Raw genomic sequence first — 14820 nt, forward strand, 5'->3', positions numbered from 1 at the left:
AACATAGCACGTGACGTCAGCAATGAGATTTCCTCAAAATTATCACGGTGCTTTTCTTGATATTCACTTTACGCATCTTATCAGAGTAATGTACGATTTAAATCCGAGTGAAAAATGGAAGTGCTTGCTCTCGGTCTCTCTTGGGCTTTGAACCAAACGAATTTATCGCAAAGTATCCTTGGGCGTTTGGGCTTGACATCTTTGGTGACCCAGAACACCAACTCGTGGACGCAATTATCTACACAGTTGTCGCCAAATGCCTCGATTCTTTTTCCGAATGAACCCCTTTTCAACAACTATATAAGTAGGTGGCGAGACTGGCACGCACCGGACGTTGGAGTTGTTGTCAATGTCTACACCGAGAACGACATTCAAGTGACAGTATGTTTTGCGAAAGGCAGCCTTTTGCACCCCTAATTGTTCTCTCTACAGATTCGTCATGCAAATGAGCAGGGCACTCCTTTTCTTGCCAGATCGGGTGGTCATGGTGCAACAGAGTCTCTGAGTCTAGCTAAGAATGTTGTGTCCATCGACCTTCGCAGCATGGACCAAGTTGTCATCTCTGAGGATGGCGAGACTGCTACGATTGGAGGCGGAGCTAGTGTGAAGGAGGTTGTCAGTACTCTGTGGGCAGCAGGCAAGCAAACAGGTATGCCATCGCAAGAGTCCTTTCGAAACTCCAGGTTTTACTGACAACGAAAAGTGACAGGAATCTGCGAGTGCGTTGGCATTTCTGCCCCAGTTCTAGGAGGCGGTCACGGGTGGCTTCAGGGCCAGTATGGCCTGGCTTCGGACCAAGTCATCTCGGCCAAAGTTGTTCTTCCCGATGGAAAGCTCGTCAGCACGTCCAATAATGAGAATCCCGATCTCTTTTGGGCTCTGAGGGGAGCCGGCCACAACTTTGGCATCGTCACTGAATGGCAGTACCGAGTCCACGATATCAAAAACATCAAGTGGTCTTATCAGATATTTATCTATCTCGGGGACAAACTTGAGGAGATTCTCGATCTGACCAACGATATGATGAAGACTCAGCCACCAGAAGTTACGCATTGGATGTATTTTGTAAACATCCCTGACATCGACCCCAATCGAGTAAGTGTAAACTCCCGTAAGATGCTCATTCCCGAACAGGATTGCGACCGCTAAATGAAGACAGCCCATAATCTGGTACGCCATCATATCGGACGACAACTTCGAAAAGTCTACAGAGTATGCGAAGCCTCTCTATGACATTGATCATATAAATGTCGAAGCTGGTGTGGCACCTATGCCAGACTTGGCTGGCTTGACCTTCATGAGCAGTGATAGTGTCGGATGCGCCAAAGGCTACACGGGTCTGCGATACCCTATCGGTCTGAAGACCTATGATTTACCTGCCGTCCGGAAAGTGTTTGATGACATCGCCGACATGTCGAACCGCAACCCGGAATTTGCCGGGTCCTTCTTCCTCCTTGAAGGATATTCGACTCACGGCGTGAAAGCCGTCGATGAGAAGAGCTCAGCCTTCCCGCATCGAGATGACGATATTCTGATTACGTCGTACATCATGTACAAGCCGAACGCGTCTCTTGATGCACTTGCTCAAGAATATGGAGAGAAGCTAAGAGGGCATCTATTAGCGGCAAGTCATGAGCCTGACCGCTTGACAGCATATGTGAATTATGCTCATGGAATTGAGTCGCTCGAGGCTATCTATGGATGGGACGAATGGAGGCTGGAGAAGTTGAGAGGGCTGAAGAAGAAATGGGATCCTCAGAACCGGATGAGGTTCTACAATCCTATTGTCTAAGGCTACAGGTTTAGTGTCTTCCTGGTTACCGTAGAGTAGGGTTCAAGACGTTAAGCAAAGTCTGGTGTGTAAGGTAAGTATAACATCCACCGCGAAGGCCAGATCAGCCTCCCTACATCCGATCTTCTTTGGTGGTTGCTATAAGCAGTTTCCTCACAATTTTTCCTTCAGTTAATTCATAAAAAGTCTTTCGTTGCCTTCCTTTACTCTATACTACGTAGCTTTCCCTGCGATACGAAACCGCTGGAACATGTTACACATAACTCGTTCAAATTCTCCCCTCCGCTACAAGTGCTCAACTCAGGTGGTTTGCCTTGTTAGACCTCAAAAGTTTAGGATCGATCTCGAACTGGGAGAAATTGTCGACCAAGTCATCCCACATCTTGGGGTCGTGCTCATGCTTCTCTTTGCTGTTCCAGGCATAGTCGGTGATGGTGAGAGCTCGGCTTGTCTCGAACATGAAGGCGATGGAGCCGAGCGAAATCTGCATTTGAGGGGGATCTGCCTTGGATGCAGCAGCGAACTGCTCGTATGCGACGCCATGAGGCACAAACCCACACTCAAACGAGATACTTCCGGGCTGGAACTCATCGGATCGACCTCCGTATTCGCCATAGATCAGACCCATCAGCTCAGAAGCGCAGTTTCTGTGGTAATAGGGCGGGCGATAGGTGTGAGATGCAACGTCCCATCTAGGAGAGAAGATCAAGAAGTCGGCCAGGGGCGCAGCTGGATCTCGGGACTTGGCCGTCAAGACACAGAAGATTGACGGATCAATGTGGTCCACGGAGATGGAGCCCACGTTGACAAACTTGGTGAGATCATACTTGAACGGCACGTAGTTTCCATGCCACGCAACCACATCGAAGGGGCAGTGCCGTTGTGTGCTGTTGAAGAACTTTCCGCCGATCTTGTACACGATATTCCAGGGGTCTTCTTTCGTGACCTCGTATGCGGCAACCGGGTGCAAGAAGTCGCGCGCGTTGGCCAACCCGTTCGCTCCCAAAGGACCCAACTCGGGAAGCTCCCAGTTTGAGCCCCAGATCTCCAGGATGTATCCACGAGTCGGTCCTTCAACGTTTACCTTGAAGCGGAGACCACGCTGGATGACGCAAATCTCACCAGGCTGCACGTACAATAAACCGAACTCAGTTTGGATGTCCAGAGCACCTTGCTGAGGCACAATGAGCCAGTCGCCGTCGGAGTTCGCAAAAGCTCTTTTCGTCATGCTCTTATTGCAGAGGTAGACATGAGTGGCGAGGCCCTCGCGAAGAGTTGGATCTCCAGAGCCGGCGACAGTCTTGAGACCATCGACAAAGTCCAGATCTTGGCCGTCAGGGATCGGGAACGGCTTCCAAGCCAATTGAGTGGGTGAAACGTGAACTCGGGGATTGATCGGGATAAAAGTCGACTCAGTGTCTTTGTTATCGGGAAGATCGGTCTACAAGAGAAGAATCAGCGACAAATTCCAAGATTGATGAGGGAAAAAGGACTTACAAATCCCTGGTGAGCAACAGCTGGTCGCGACCGGTAGAGCCAAGCTTTCTTGTTGGAATGCCTGGGCGCGACAAAGGCCGAAGCCGTCACCTGTTCGGCGTACAATCCATATCTGATGCTTCTCGGGCTATTCTGGCCCCTTGGAATCGTGCCGGCGATAGCCTCTGACTCGAAGCTGTTGTTGAAACCGGGCTGATAAGCGTACGGGTCGTTCGGGCGCGTCGCAAAGGAGGGGACTGCTCCGTCTTGCTGCGTCGCCGCCCAATGGAAGGCGTTTTGGAAGTCCTTCGGCTTAAGATCTTTTGGCGCTGCCATTGTGAAGTGAAGCTAGCTCTGAGAATGCGAGGAGGGGTTGCTGGATGAGGGGCTGACGGTAACGACGGCTCACTGGAGCTATCTATCGCTTTTGTACGAAATGCTCCCCTGTCCATTGAGGAAAGCTTCACCCCACATGGAGCTATCTGAGCTTGGGCAGCTACTCCACACGGCCTTTGCGGCAGTTTGTACGTTGGAGCGTGTGGAGGCTCGGAGAGCTTCGTTGTCGTGCTGAGACGACCTGTGTGGGATTCCACTCCAGACATGTCTCTTAGTGTGCGGGGATGTGGTGTCTCTGTCATGACTGACAAAGTCGCCGAAGTGGGCTCGTGCTCCAATGCGGGCACAACGATTAGGTGTGCATAGTGTGTTCCGGATGAAGAAACACCACTTATTATGAAAGGTGGCTATTAGAATGTTGTCTGCACAATTTCATATTGAGTTCGATCAGGCAGGGCAGACTTTAATTGCTATCACAACGTGATTATACGCAATGTCGTTACTCAAGTTATTAAGTTTTCTTTCTATTTCCATAGTTGTAGCTCACTTTTACATCAAGAGCAGAACAACTGCCACTCCAAAGGGGTATAAGACCATTCCAGGACCAAAGGGGTGGCCTTTACTAGGCAATGCGCCACAGCTAGGTTCAGCACCACATCGACAAGTCCAGCGATGGGCTCAAGATTATGGCGAGATTGTCAAAGTCCGCCTCGGCTGGGAAAACTGGGTTTTCGTCAATAGCCCAGATGCCGTCCGCGAGATATTTGACAAACAATCGGCAAAGACCTCCGGAAGGTCACCAATGCCGGTACTCTCTGACCTTCTGTCCGGGAGCAACAGGCTCTTACTTTTGACTTACGGGTCCAAATGGCGACAATTGCGAACGATTGTGCACAAGCTCCTTACGCCAAAAGCTTCAGACACGTACAAGCCATCACAAGAGTTTGAGGCCAAACAACTTCTCTACGACATTGCGACCGACAACACAGATCAAGAAAGTTTCTACATGCATGTCCGCCGGTATACCACATCTGTTGTACTCACCAGTACGTACGGACTTCGTGTTCCTAAGTGGGTACGTAGTTATTTTGGTGTCAACTCTTCGATGAGGAGGAAAGCTAACTCCTAGTCTAAAAACACAGGACTGCGAAGATGTGCGTCAGATTTATGACCTTCTAAAAGACTTTACCGAGGTTGCGGAGCCTGGCGCTTACATCGCTGACATGTTTCCTCCTCTTGCCAATCTTCCATCGTTTCTCCAGTGGTGGCGTCCGGCTGCTATTCGGGCTTACGAAAGGCAGAGAAAAATCTGGATGCATTACTGGAATGGCTTGAAGACTTCGGTGGCCGAGAAGAAAGCACCTGAGTGCTTCGTGAAGCAGTTCATGGAGTCAGACTTTGAGAAACTCGGCATTACCGATGTTCAGGCCGGTTTTGTTGCAGGCTGTAAGTATCATATCCAGCTCTACTATTAATTGTATGCGGAGCACTAACTCAAGTAAAGCCATGATTGAGGCCGGATCTGAGACAACTTCGTCAGCGTTGAATAGCTGCATTCTTTACCTGGCGGCGAACCCCAGAGTACAGGACATTGCCAATGAAGAGCTAACGAGGGTGATTGGTGACGAGAGATCGCCAACTTTTGCAGACGAAGCTAGCCTGCCCTACATCAGAGCAACTGGGAAAGAGGTCCTTCGCATCAGGCCAGTAACCACGATAGGAAGTCCACATTACACGACCTCGGACGTCGTCTATAAGGATTATTACATCCCCAAGGACACCGTCGTCGCGATTCCTCAATACGTGTTACATTTCAGCTCCGATAAATGGACCGACCCTGAAGATTTCAACCCATCACGTTACTTGGCGTATCCTGAAAAGGCTGGCTTTTACGCCGCTCAGGGAGACGCTAAAGCTCGTGACCATTTTGACTTTGGTGGAGGGAGACGCATCTGTCCTGGCATGCATCTAGCCGAGAACAGCCTGTTCATCACACTGGCTAAGATCTTGTGGGCCTTCAAGATTGAGCCGGCATTAGACCCGAATGGCAAAGAACTGCCGATAGATCTATCCGATGAGGCCTATGAACCGGGTATTAATACTCTTCCCAAACCCTTCAAGGTCCGATTCGCGCCACGCAACAACAGACGAGCTGAAGTTCTCAAGTCCGAATGGTTCCAAGCAGAAAGAGAAGGATTCTACTTGGGAAGCGTCAAGGTTGACACGAAGGGAATGGTTGTAGCATAGTTAGGTATTCGAAGAGCGCGACGGGGAGTAACGGAGGGCGATCCGCTCGTGTTCCGTCTTTCGAGTCATTGGTTGCGTTTCGTCCGAGCTGTAACATACAAGAACCACACGTCTGCATGGGTCAAACGGAGCATTAAGACCAATAGCAACCAGCATATTTGTACAAGGCCACCTCAGATCCAATGTTCTCAATGCCGGTGGACACAAATGCGATGAACCCCACACTTTTCCCCGCAACCGCCGAGGTAGCGAAGAGTTGATAATAACTTACTGATCAGCTAACTACGCACGCTGCGGCGGCCCGCGGACGTTCCCCATGTCCGTCTTGGCGCTATTTTGTCGATCCTTGATGACGATGCGGTCTGGTTGGTTCCTGAGGACGATACTCCAACAAACTGAGTCGTGTTTCCCCATGTTTTCCCCAACAACGCCATAGAAGTTACTGCTCGTCTTACTTTATTCTCGAGATACCCGTCATACACCTTATCGACAAACATCTTACTTTAGTTATCTCACCCGTCACCAAACCCAGAATATTTGTACCTCATGTCCTCCACCACATCCTTACCCGTCCATGGGCCCGGACAAGTAGTCGCGTCGACAGAGACGGCAAAGGCAGGGGAAAAGCGTGCTCGCAGGACCGCTCGCCCTTATAAGTGTGCCCACTGCCCTAAGGTCTTCAAACGCAGTGAGCATTGTATTCGCCACGAGCGAAGTCATACAAACGAGAAGCCTTATGCCTGCCAGTACTGTTTGAAGACATATTCAAGAAAGTGAGGCTCCCTCATGATAGCCTGGCACTGTCTGAGCGATGGTCAGAGATTAATCGGAAGGCAGAGACCTCGTCACGCGGCATGAAAAGACACTGCATGCGGAACACAACAGCAAAGTCGTCGATGATCCGTCTAATGATGATGATGACGATGCGTCGTCGGAGGCAAGTTCGAGTGAAAGGGAGCATGACCCTAAACGGCAGCGTGCCTATCGCACCCCTCTGAGCCAGCCCTCGCTGGGAGATGGCCCTGGGAGAGACTCTTGCTCTTCGACCCTAGTTTCCAATAGCATTGTGGTCTCAACGCAACCTAAGAAAATCCCGAGAGAGATTCACCAATTTCGGCAGCGCGGACAAGCGGCTCCCACTCCTCCACAAACGCACAATATCTCCATCTCAGATTCTGCAGACGCCTTGGACATGTTTTTCGACACTCATCCCGAATCGATTTTTGGCAATAGTCGACCTCAAGATCTACCCATGACACAAGGGGCAGTCTTTGATCACCTGCGGACCCAACTCACTGAAGGAACCGCAAATAGGGGTCATGTGCCAAACGGGCACCCTTCGCTGCCAGAAAATGGCTCAGCTCTCGGCTCCTTGGACTCTTTTCTTGCAGATCCAATTTCACAGTCGGTATTGCCTATATCTGAGGAGCCGTTTGACTTCGCACATGACTTTGGTTTCCTCGACGCTCCAGATTGGATGGAATTATCGAACACAGGCACTGGCCTTGAGGCTTCGAATGACTCGACTGCCAGCCCTCCAGAGAAGTCATGCTCCTTTGAGAGGAGTCTTCATCACGCAGATAAAGAGACTTGGTCAGAAACCTTGAAGTCTACATCCCAAGCCGCTATCGGGCGCAATCTTCCACGTCTGCTTGAGAATAAGCGATGTACGAAGCCAAGTCTTACCATGGACAAGCCCATGCATGACTCAATTTGCAGAGACGTGAATAAGAGACTTACTGGACCTGATATATCCAAGGACATCCCTCCGTTGAAGGCTTGTCAGAGCTTTCTCTCCAGTTACGTGGAGTGCTTTCATTGCCACTTGCCCCTGGTTCACCTCCAGACTATTTCGCATGGTGACATTCCTAGCCCCCTGATACTGGCTATGTGCAGTATTGGGGCTCTCTATCGCTTAGATCGCCGTCGAGCCCGGCGTCTTTGGGATCTTGCGCTGAGGCTGATTGAGCCAGTGAGTTACACCTTCTCTGATCTTATATTCAAGGCGACTTTCAGAGCTAATGATTGTGTCCCCTGTAGATCCTCACGAGGGATTGTCCACTCTGGGTTATGCAAACGAAGTTTCTCTTAACGTTCTTCGCGACATTCAGTGGCGACAAAGACTTGGCGGCCCAGTCTACAGGGGAGTGTAGCCATTACACTTTAGTAGGTTCCAGCCCATATTTCATTGTTGCTATAACATGTAATAGAGAGGCCAGAGTCAATACTTACATATTGATAGTTGTACGCAAAGATGCGGCGTCAGCTGCAACAAGATAACGCGGACCTCCTAAGTTCAACATGGGCAGACTGGGTGCAACGCGAATCATGGAAGAGACTCCTTGGTGCCATTTATGTGACAAACACGGTCAACACCATCATCTACGGCCTCAGTCCTGCCTTCAATGCCAGTCAAGATCTAGAAATTGAGCACTTCCATGACGAGAACCTCTGGAATGCGTTATCAGCCAATGAGTGGCGAGAACTGCGAGCCGCTTACAGAAAGAAGAACTCAAGAACCACCAAGGACATTCTGAAAGATGTTTTGGCCGAGAACACCGATGATTCCAGTTTCGAATCATACAACATCTCACCATTCTCTGCGCTTATCCTGGTACATGCTATCCTCATACACACCTGGCAACTCTCCCAACTTTCGGAAACCTCAGCGATTTTCTCCTTTGGTTCAATGACTGGGACTTCCTCTCTAGGGAGCTCTCTTCTCTCAAATGCCTTGATCTCTCTAGACAGGTGTCACGGGCTACTGAAGCAAACTCGAGAAGGTCAGCTTGAGGATATGGACGACAACGACATCACGTCGCTATGTTTCAGCTCACATGCGATCCTTAGAGCCGCCTACATCCGGCTCTTTGATAACACTAAGAGTTTCGATCGTCTCTGTCTTCTCGCTGAAGACCCAAGCACCATTAACAGCAACGTCACCACGTTCGCGAACACGAAGCTAGAGAGCAACATCGACTGCGTGAAGGTCATCGAGAAGACGCTGGAGGGTATCCAGCTACCAGTGAAGATGGGCCACATGCTCATACGTAAGACAGCTGCTTTCAGATGGAGCGTAGAGCATGCGGTTGCAGCTTGGGACAATGGTAAGTACTACTCCGCAGGTGAAAGACTGTGAACTATGCTCAACTAACATTGAATAGTACTATTCACCACGAAATGGGCTCACGCGATCGAATTAGACAGGAGAAGGGGCATTGAGCCCAGTGCAGCTGAACTAGGCCTGCTCATGAAGATCAAGGACGTACTCGAGGAATCGGACTATGACACGGATGAGAGCACATCCCTCGCTGCAGGCTTAGCTAAAACTTGCAGTCTATTCCTTCAAGACGTAAGTTACTGATTCCAGTGATTGTCTTCTTTAGCACTTGATAACTGACGATGTGTCGCTAGGTATGGGTATGGGGTATCACAGTCAGGATGGGCGATGTTCTAGAGCGATTGGCACGGGCATACGAGCGAGAGATGGAGGCTGCTGGGCCTGCATATCAACCACAGAACTAGTGCATAGAAGGCGCGATCTGCATTGTACTATACGTGGGGAGGTATATCAAACCTATACCGTCCCGCAGGTGTGTGATCAGTCATCAAGAAACCAATGAAAAACCTTGTGCGGGCATGATATCTCCGCAGAGCTTCCCTGCTACGAGCACTCTCCCGTCCGAGCCAACCAACCTCGCGACTAGTCCAACGTCATCATCAGATAAGAAACGGTTTCATTACTACCACTAAATCTTGTAAAGTGTATCAAAGCGTAGGTAGAGCATTATTGGACAAGACTGACCGATGAGACTAGCGCTAGACTCAATATCAGCGGCATGAGGTGAGTGCTATGCCACAGTCTTCAACATACCATTTCGAGCGTTTCCGAGGCTTCGATGACGCTCAACGTGAACTGACAAGCCTGGTTTATTGGAAAATAGTCCAGCATGATGTTCCGTGTAGCAAAGCAGCCGATGCCCAGGGCGCGATGAATGGCTTGACGCGTTGCTGACGCGATTCTCACAGCAGCTGCATGTGGGGGAGCTCTCAAGCTGCTCGAAATCCCATGCGGGGTAACGTGGGGTAGCTATCAGGAGCTTCAACAGCAAGACAGAATACATCGCGGGATTCGCTCCGGGTGATCCGGTCGCTCGCCTCCAGGATGTGGAATCAATATCGCTCACCAGCTTGAAGTTAAGTCGATAAACCAGAATCTAATTCAAGCTGCCGGGTTGAGGATATCTGTTTCTGAAGTCTTTATTGAAATCTCCGACCAAATTGACTCCTGCGCGTACATTACCTTAGCCACATTGAAGTCATCGGCCAACCGAGCATTTTCTCTATCTGTATCAACTTTTTGACGAGCTATTCTGAACTTCCAAAAGCACTGAATAACCAAGATGGTCTCAAATGCCAAAGATTTCGATCACCCAATCATTGGGAAAGTGAAGGGCAAAGCATCCGACGGAGTAATCCAGTTCCTCGGCCTCAAGTATGCTACTCTACAGCACTGGTTCGACAATGCGAAGCTTGTCCAGTACGATGGCAGTGGACTCAACGCTACACGCCACGGGTGTGTTATTCTCATGTTTTGTGGTAACACCAAATCACTTAGTTAATCGTGTTTATCAGTCCGCAAGCCGTATCCGACCCAGACGGAGTGAAGAATGAACACATGATCATTCAGAAGTCGCTCCCAATACCCGAGTTCCCCGGTCTCTCGGGGACCGAGTGTCTCAATCTGAATCTCACAGCGCCCCTGGAGATTGGTGACCTAAAGCAAGTGCCAGTTCTGGTTTTCATTCACGGCGGAGGGTTCGGCACGGGATCCAACTGGTGGCCTCAGTATGATACCAAGCGCATAGTCCAACATTCAAACAAGCTTGGGAAGCCCATCATCGCCATCAACATCAAGTATAACATATCTTCCACAAAAACACCGTTCTAGCTTTCGTAACTAACATCTGATAGTTACCGCCTCGGAATTCCTGGATTTCTGACATCTGAGGAGCTTCGCAAAGAAGGATTCAAGAGCAATCAAGGTCATCATGATCAGAGGGTGGCTTTGGAGTGGGTGGGAAAATACGTGTCGGGATTCGGGGGAAATCCTCAGAGTGTGACCGTTGTAGGTGAAAGCGCTGGTGGCAGTAAGTCTCATCCGTCGGTCCCTCGGCATTTCGGTCTCGAAACCGAGACCGCATCTCTTACTTTTTTCTAGTCTCGGCGGGCCGTCTATTATACTCTGAGAAAGCTCTTGCCTCTCAACTCATTATCTTGGGAGGCTCGCCGCCGTCCCTCGCACCCCTGGAGCTCGGTGTGGCTGAGCAGGCGTACAAAGGCGTTGTAAAAGCTTTGGGAGCTGAAGATGTGAGTTCGAGTGAACGTATCAAGATCTTGTCAAGGGCGTCCCCCGAAGAGCTCTCCTCGAAGATTGGCAGAAGCCTTCCTTTCCTGCCGGTTCTCGATGAAGAAACAGTCCCGTTCGTGCCGACGTTCGAGACGGCGTCAGCTGGGAAGCTAATTCCCAAGACAACATCTTGTAAAGCTATCATGGTCGGGTACGCCCCCTTGGATGTGAGTACCATCAATATTTCGGTCACATTCTCGGCTTAATGTAACTAAACCAACCACACAGGCGAGCATATTTGGGTTTATGGGTCTTTTCCAGCGAAAGGAGAACATCGCAGCCTCGTTCACGCAAATCATCAACACAGCTCTGTCACACCATGCGGGCATTGCTGCGCAGATTCTGCAGGCATACGACATTAATGACACCACAAACGACGATGAGGCTTTCATCCGAGTTCTGCAATTCGCCTCTGATATTGGATTTCGGGCAACGGCAGAGTCATTTGCCAACAGCTTTCACGGCGACTCCTATTTGTTGGAGTTTGCCGAGCCCAATCCGTGGGAAGGGCCATTTAGGGGCTACAGCACCCATGTCCTCGACGTGGCATTCCTCTTCCAAAACTATAAGGAACATCTTGGAGAGGAGCAGCGAAAGTCCGCCGAATCATTTGTCACCGACATAGTTGACTTTGTTCATGGTCAAGCTCCATGGAAGCGGTTTCAAGATGCCGGCGGGCGGGTGGTGTACCAAGATGGGACGAGAGCTTACAAGGAGGCCGGGGCTAGCACGGCACGATATGATTTGCTGCTCGAGTTGGGTGAAAAGATTGGGCTGGACACACTACTGAAGGGTTGGGAGGCATTCCTGTTCCATCAATAGATGGTCCACGGACCAACTGGGGAGCTTCAGGCGAGGGGATGCTTGTCAAAGGCATCGGGTGGTATTTATCAATTCTCAGAAGAATCTCCCGTATTGTCGGCACGTTTACTGGGTATCTTCCTAACGGTCTCTACTCCCTGAATCTGTGATCAAAACGCCAAACACTCGTTGCTTCAAGAATTTCACGTGTGGCACACTTTCAATATGTCTGTGTGCTTTCAACGGCCTTCGGAATTCCTGATCGGTACCTTCACGCGAAGAATCACGAGATCCCTTGGTAATTGAGTGATAGTTTAACTGCACTTCAACGGCGAATCTGAAGGGGTGTGTGTGTTTATGTGTGTGTATGTGTGTTTTTGCCGCGGAAATAGTCACCTGATGCGGGGTCGACTTGCGAAGATAGAGCTCCTGACCGCGGGGAAACCATCATTACTCATCCAGTGTCCTCCACTTGACACTTGGTCTTTCGTCCGGTGTATCCTGTCCCACGGAGATGACCTAGAGCTCGGATTACAGTTAGAAATCCTGTCAGAATTAGCGTAACTCTGTTTGTTCTTTCCTATGCCATTGGAATAACGATGGCCTATACTCTCGAAAGCAAATCTCTGGGTTCAACTCTATGTGGCGTTGATTTAGGGACGATCGCACAGTTTAGAGGCATCCCATATGGCAAGATTGTTTCGCGATTTGCCAAACCCGAGCCATTAGTGGCACTGCCGCAAGACATCAACTGTACTGAGTTTGGGTACGTTCTTTCTGACATTCGGTCTGAACATTTGTCGGTGAAGGAAAGGCTGACTAGTTCTCGTGTTCACAGCCCTCGGTGTCCACAAGTCAAAGTTGATGTAGGGCATCTATTGCGTATACCTCCTGAGCACAGGCTACCCGTCGAGGCCGAAGATGAGTTTCGATGCCTCAACTTGGACGTTACGGTGCCCAAATCACAAGAACTGCTGACGGCTCAAAGATTACCTGTTTTGGTCTGGATACACGGTATGCTTGTCAAAGTCAGGGGCTGATGTTTTGACTAACACGGACATCTCAGGCGGCTCACAGGCGGTTACTTTTGGAAGCGCGGCCTCTGGCGTGTGCGGTACGAACTGCGCCCTGCTTTCCGCTATGTCCCCTTATCCGCCCCCAAAGGATCCTTCGTGAAATGTATCGTACTAGCGCTGGCATACTAGGCACTGACAGCTGCAAACTTTAGACACGAGAAGAATAGTGGAAGATTCCGTGAACTTGAGTAAACCCGTCATCGTCGTGACAGTTCAGTACAGACTCAACATCTTCGCGTTCGGAAGCGAAAGTAGCTCGAGTAACCTCGCTCTGCAAGATCAATCATTGGCTCTCAAATGGGTCACTGATCACATTCCGGATTTTGGAGGTGACCCGGTAACAAGTCACATTCCCATCTGCCAAAGACGGGAGACCACTGACAGGCTTCCGTAGAATGATGTCTCACTGGCTGGAGAAAGTGCTGGAGCGGTATACTGCCACGCCCACATAGCGGCTGGCCTTGAAGTAAGAAGAGTCATACTCTCTTCTGGCTCGCTGTACCTTTCTCCTCCTCAGCCAAGGACAAAGGCTTCTGTTTTACGCCAAACACTCGTGAATCATCTTGGTACACTGGGTGACTTTGACTTGAGCACAGCCCCTGTTGAAAAATTGGTGAAGGCCATAGAACTGGCTGGAATACATTCATGGTTCCTTCAAGTGGATCCTACTCTTGTTGGGTGGGAAACAGCAATAGGGGCTGCGGAGAGCGTGATGATAGGTGATGTTCGAGACGAGGTATGTGTTGTACCCATGGGCTTGAACTGGTTGCCCTCCTTCCAATTAACCTTCACAAATAGGCCGTTCTCTGGCGAGAGGGCATATGGAAAATGGAAGCTTCAGAGATTGCTCAGGCATTCAGCTATGCCGGCGAACACCAGGACACGCTCAAAAAACTCTACAACATTCATTCTGACAGAGCCTCCGCTTCCAAGATAGGGGCGTTGGACTTCATGAATGACTACAAATTTCTTCTCCCAGCGGAGAACATTGCTCGCCTATTTAGGGCAGCAAACAAACCCGCCTATCGATATCTCGTTGATGAGTGCAACCCCTGGCAACCCTCAAATGGAGCTCATCACGCGGTGGATTTGCTTTTTCTCTTTGGAGGATTTGATCTTTCATTTGCTCCTGGTGCACAACAGACCGGAAAGCAGATGCGCAAGTCAGTGATCGAATTCCTTCACGCCCAGGAGCCGTGGCAGTTGGGTAGCTATGCAGCGTTCGGACCCTACGGGATGTTTCAAGAACTTGATAGCGTCGGCTTCAAGCTCCGGAGACGATCGGAACAGGCGGAATTTCTGCATTCGGTTCCTTCAGAGATCTTGGATAAGGTGTTCTTTGCCCTTGCGGCCGGCCGGATCAGCTTACTAAACTGACGGCAGCCACGAAGTGCGTCACAATAGTACGCATACGCGTACGAATAGTAGTTCAGTAGTAGTCTGGTAATTTCAATATCTCCAAAGTTTGGCAAGTCTTTCCAGTATTGATTTTCCAGATTCCCGCTATCATTGGTACTGCCCAGAATCGGAGACATATGACTCGCCCGACCAGACTTGACAGCATCTTGGATCGCTCTGATGCCAAACTAGACTAAAATGTGCTTGTGGCCTGCCCTGCGATACGTGCGTTCGTGGACCATGTCCGTATGCCTGTTCGTGTCGGCCTCTCGAAATGCTACCAC

General features: G+C 50.0%; 5 protein-coding genes across 5 annotated transcripts; 4 read left to right on the forward strand and 1 right to left on the reverse strand.

Moving 5' to 3' along the window:
- Positions 1-543: 543 nt before the first annotated feature.
- On the forward strand, positions 544-1792 carry CCOS01_04372 (uncharacterized protein; the record flags this gene model as incomplete). The annotated part of the gene is made up of 3 exons (XM_060452554.1): positions 544-649; positions 704-1095; positions 1160-1792. 3 exons carry the CDS (start codon positions 544-546, stop codon positions 1790-1792), a joined length of 1131 nt encoding a protein of 376 aa, XP_060316512.1.
- A 295-nt stretch (positions 1793-2087) lies between these two features.
- Positions 2088-3604, reverse strand: CCOS01_04373 (homogentisate 1,2-dioxygenase; the record flags this gene model as incomplete). Its single annotated transcript, XM_060452555.1, has 2 exons — positions 2088-3233; positions 3290-3604. The coding sequence occupies 2 exons, from the start codon at positions 3602-3604 to the stop codon at positions 2088-2090; spliced, it is 1461 nt and encodes a 486-aa protein (XP_060316513.1).
- Positions 3605-4097: 493 nt separating this feature from the next.
- On the forward strand, positions 4098-5851 carry CCOS01_04374 (uncharacterized protein; the record flags this gene model as incomplete). The annotated part of the gene is made up of 3 exons (XM_060452556.1): positions 4098-4679; positions 4747-5050; positions 5109-5851. The coding sequence occupies 3 exons, from the start codon at positions 4098-4100 to the stop codon at positions 5849-5851; spliced, it is 1629 nt and encodes a 542-aa protein (XP_060316514.1).
- Positions 5852-7538: 1687 nt separating this feature from the next.
- On the forward strand, positions 7539-9376 carry CCOS01_04375 (uncharacterized protein; the record flags this gene model as incomplete). The annotated part of the gene is made up of 5 exons (XM_060452557.1): positions 7539-7823; positions 7892-8017; positions 8094-8958; positions 9016-9203; positions 9266-9376. The coding sequence occupies 5 exons, from the start codon at positions 7539-7541 to the stop codon at positions 9374-9376; spliced, it is 1575 nt and encodes a 524-aa protein (XP_060316515.1).
- Positions 9377-10254: 878 nt separating this feature from the next.
- CCOS01_04376 (carboxylesterase) lies at positions 10255-14515 on the forward strand (the record flags this gene model as incomplete). The annotated part of the gene is made up of 11 exons (XM_060452558.1): positions 10255-10427; positions 10487-10768; positions 10826-11001; positions 11073-11428; positions 11490-12054; positions 12600-12828; positions 12901-13076; positions 13129-13176; positions 13291-13475; positions 13533-13874; positions 13937-14515. The coding sequence occupies 11 exons, from the start codon at positions 10255-10257 to the stop codon at positions 14513-14515; spliced, it is 3111 nt and encodes a 1036-aa protein (XP_060316516.1).
- Between the last annotated feature and the right edge of the window lie 305 nt (positions 14516-14820).

Source organism: Colletotrichum costaricense (assembly GCF_030867565.1).
Source record: "Colletotrichum costaricense strain IMI 309622 chromosome Unknown Scaffold_4.1, whole genome shotgun sequence".
Taxonomy (NCBI): Eukaryota; Fungi; Ascomycota; class Sordariomycetes; order Glomerellales; family Glomerellaceae; genus Colletotrichum; species Colletotrichum costaricense.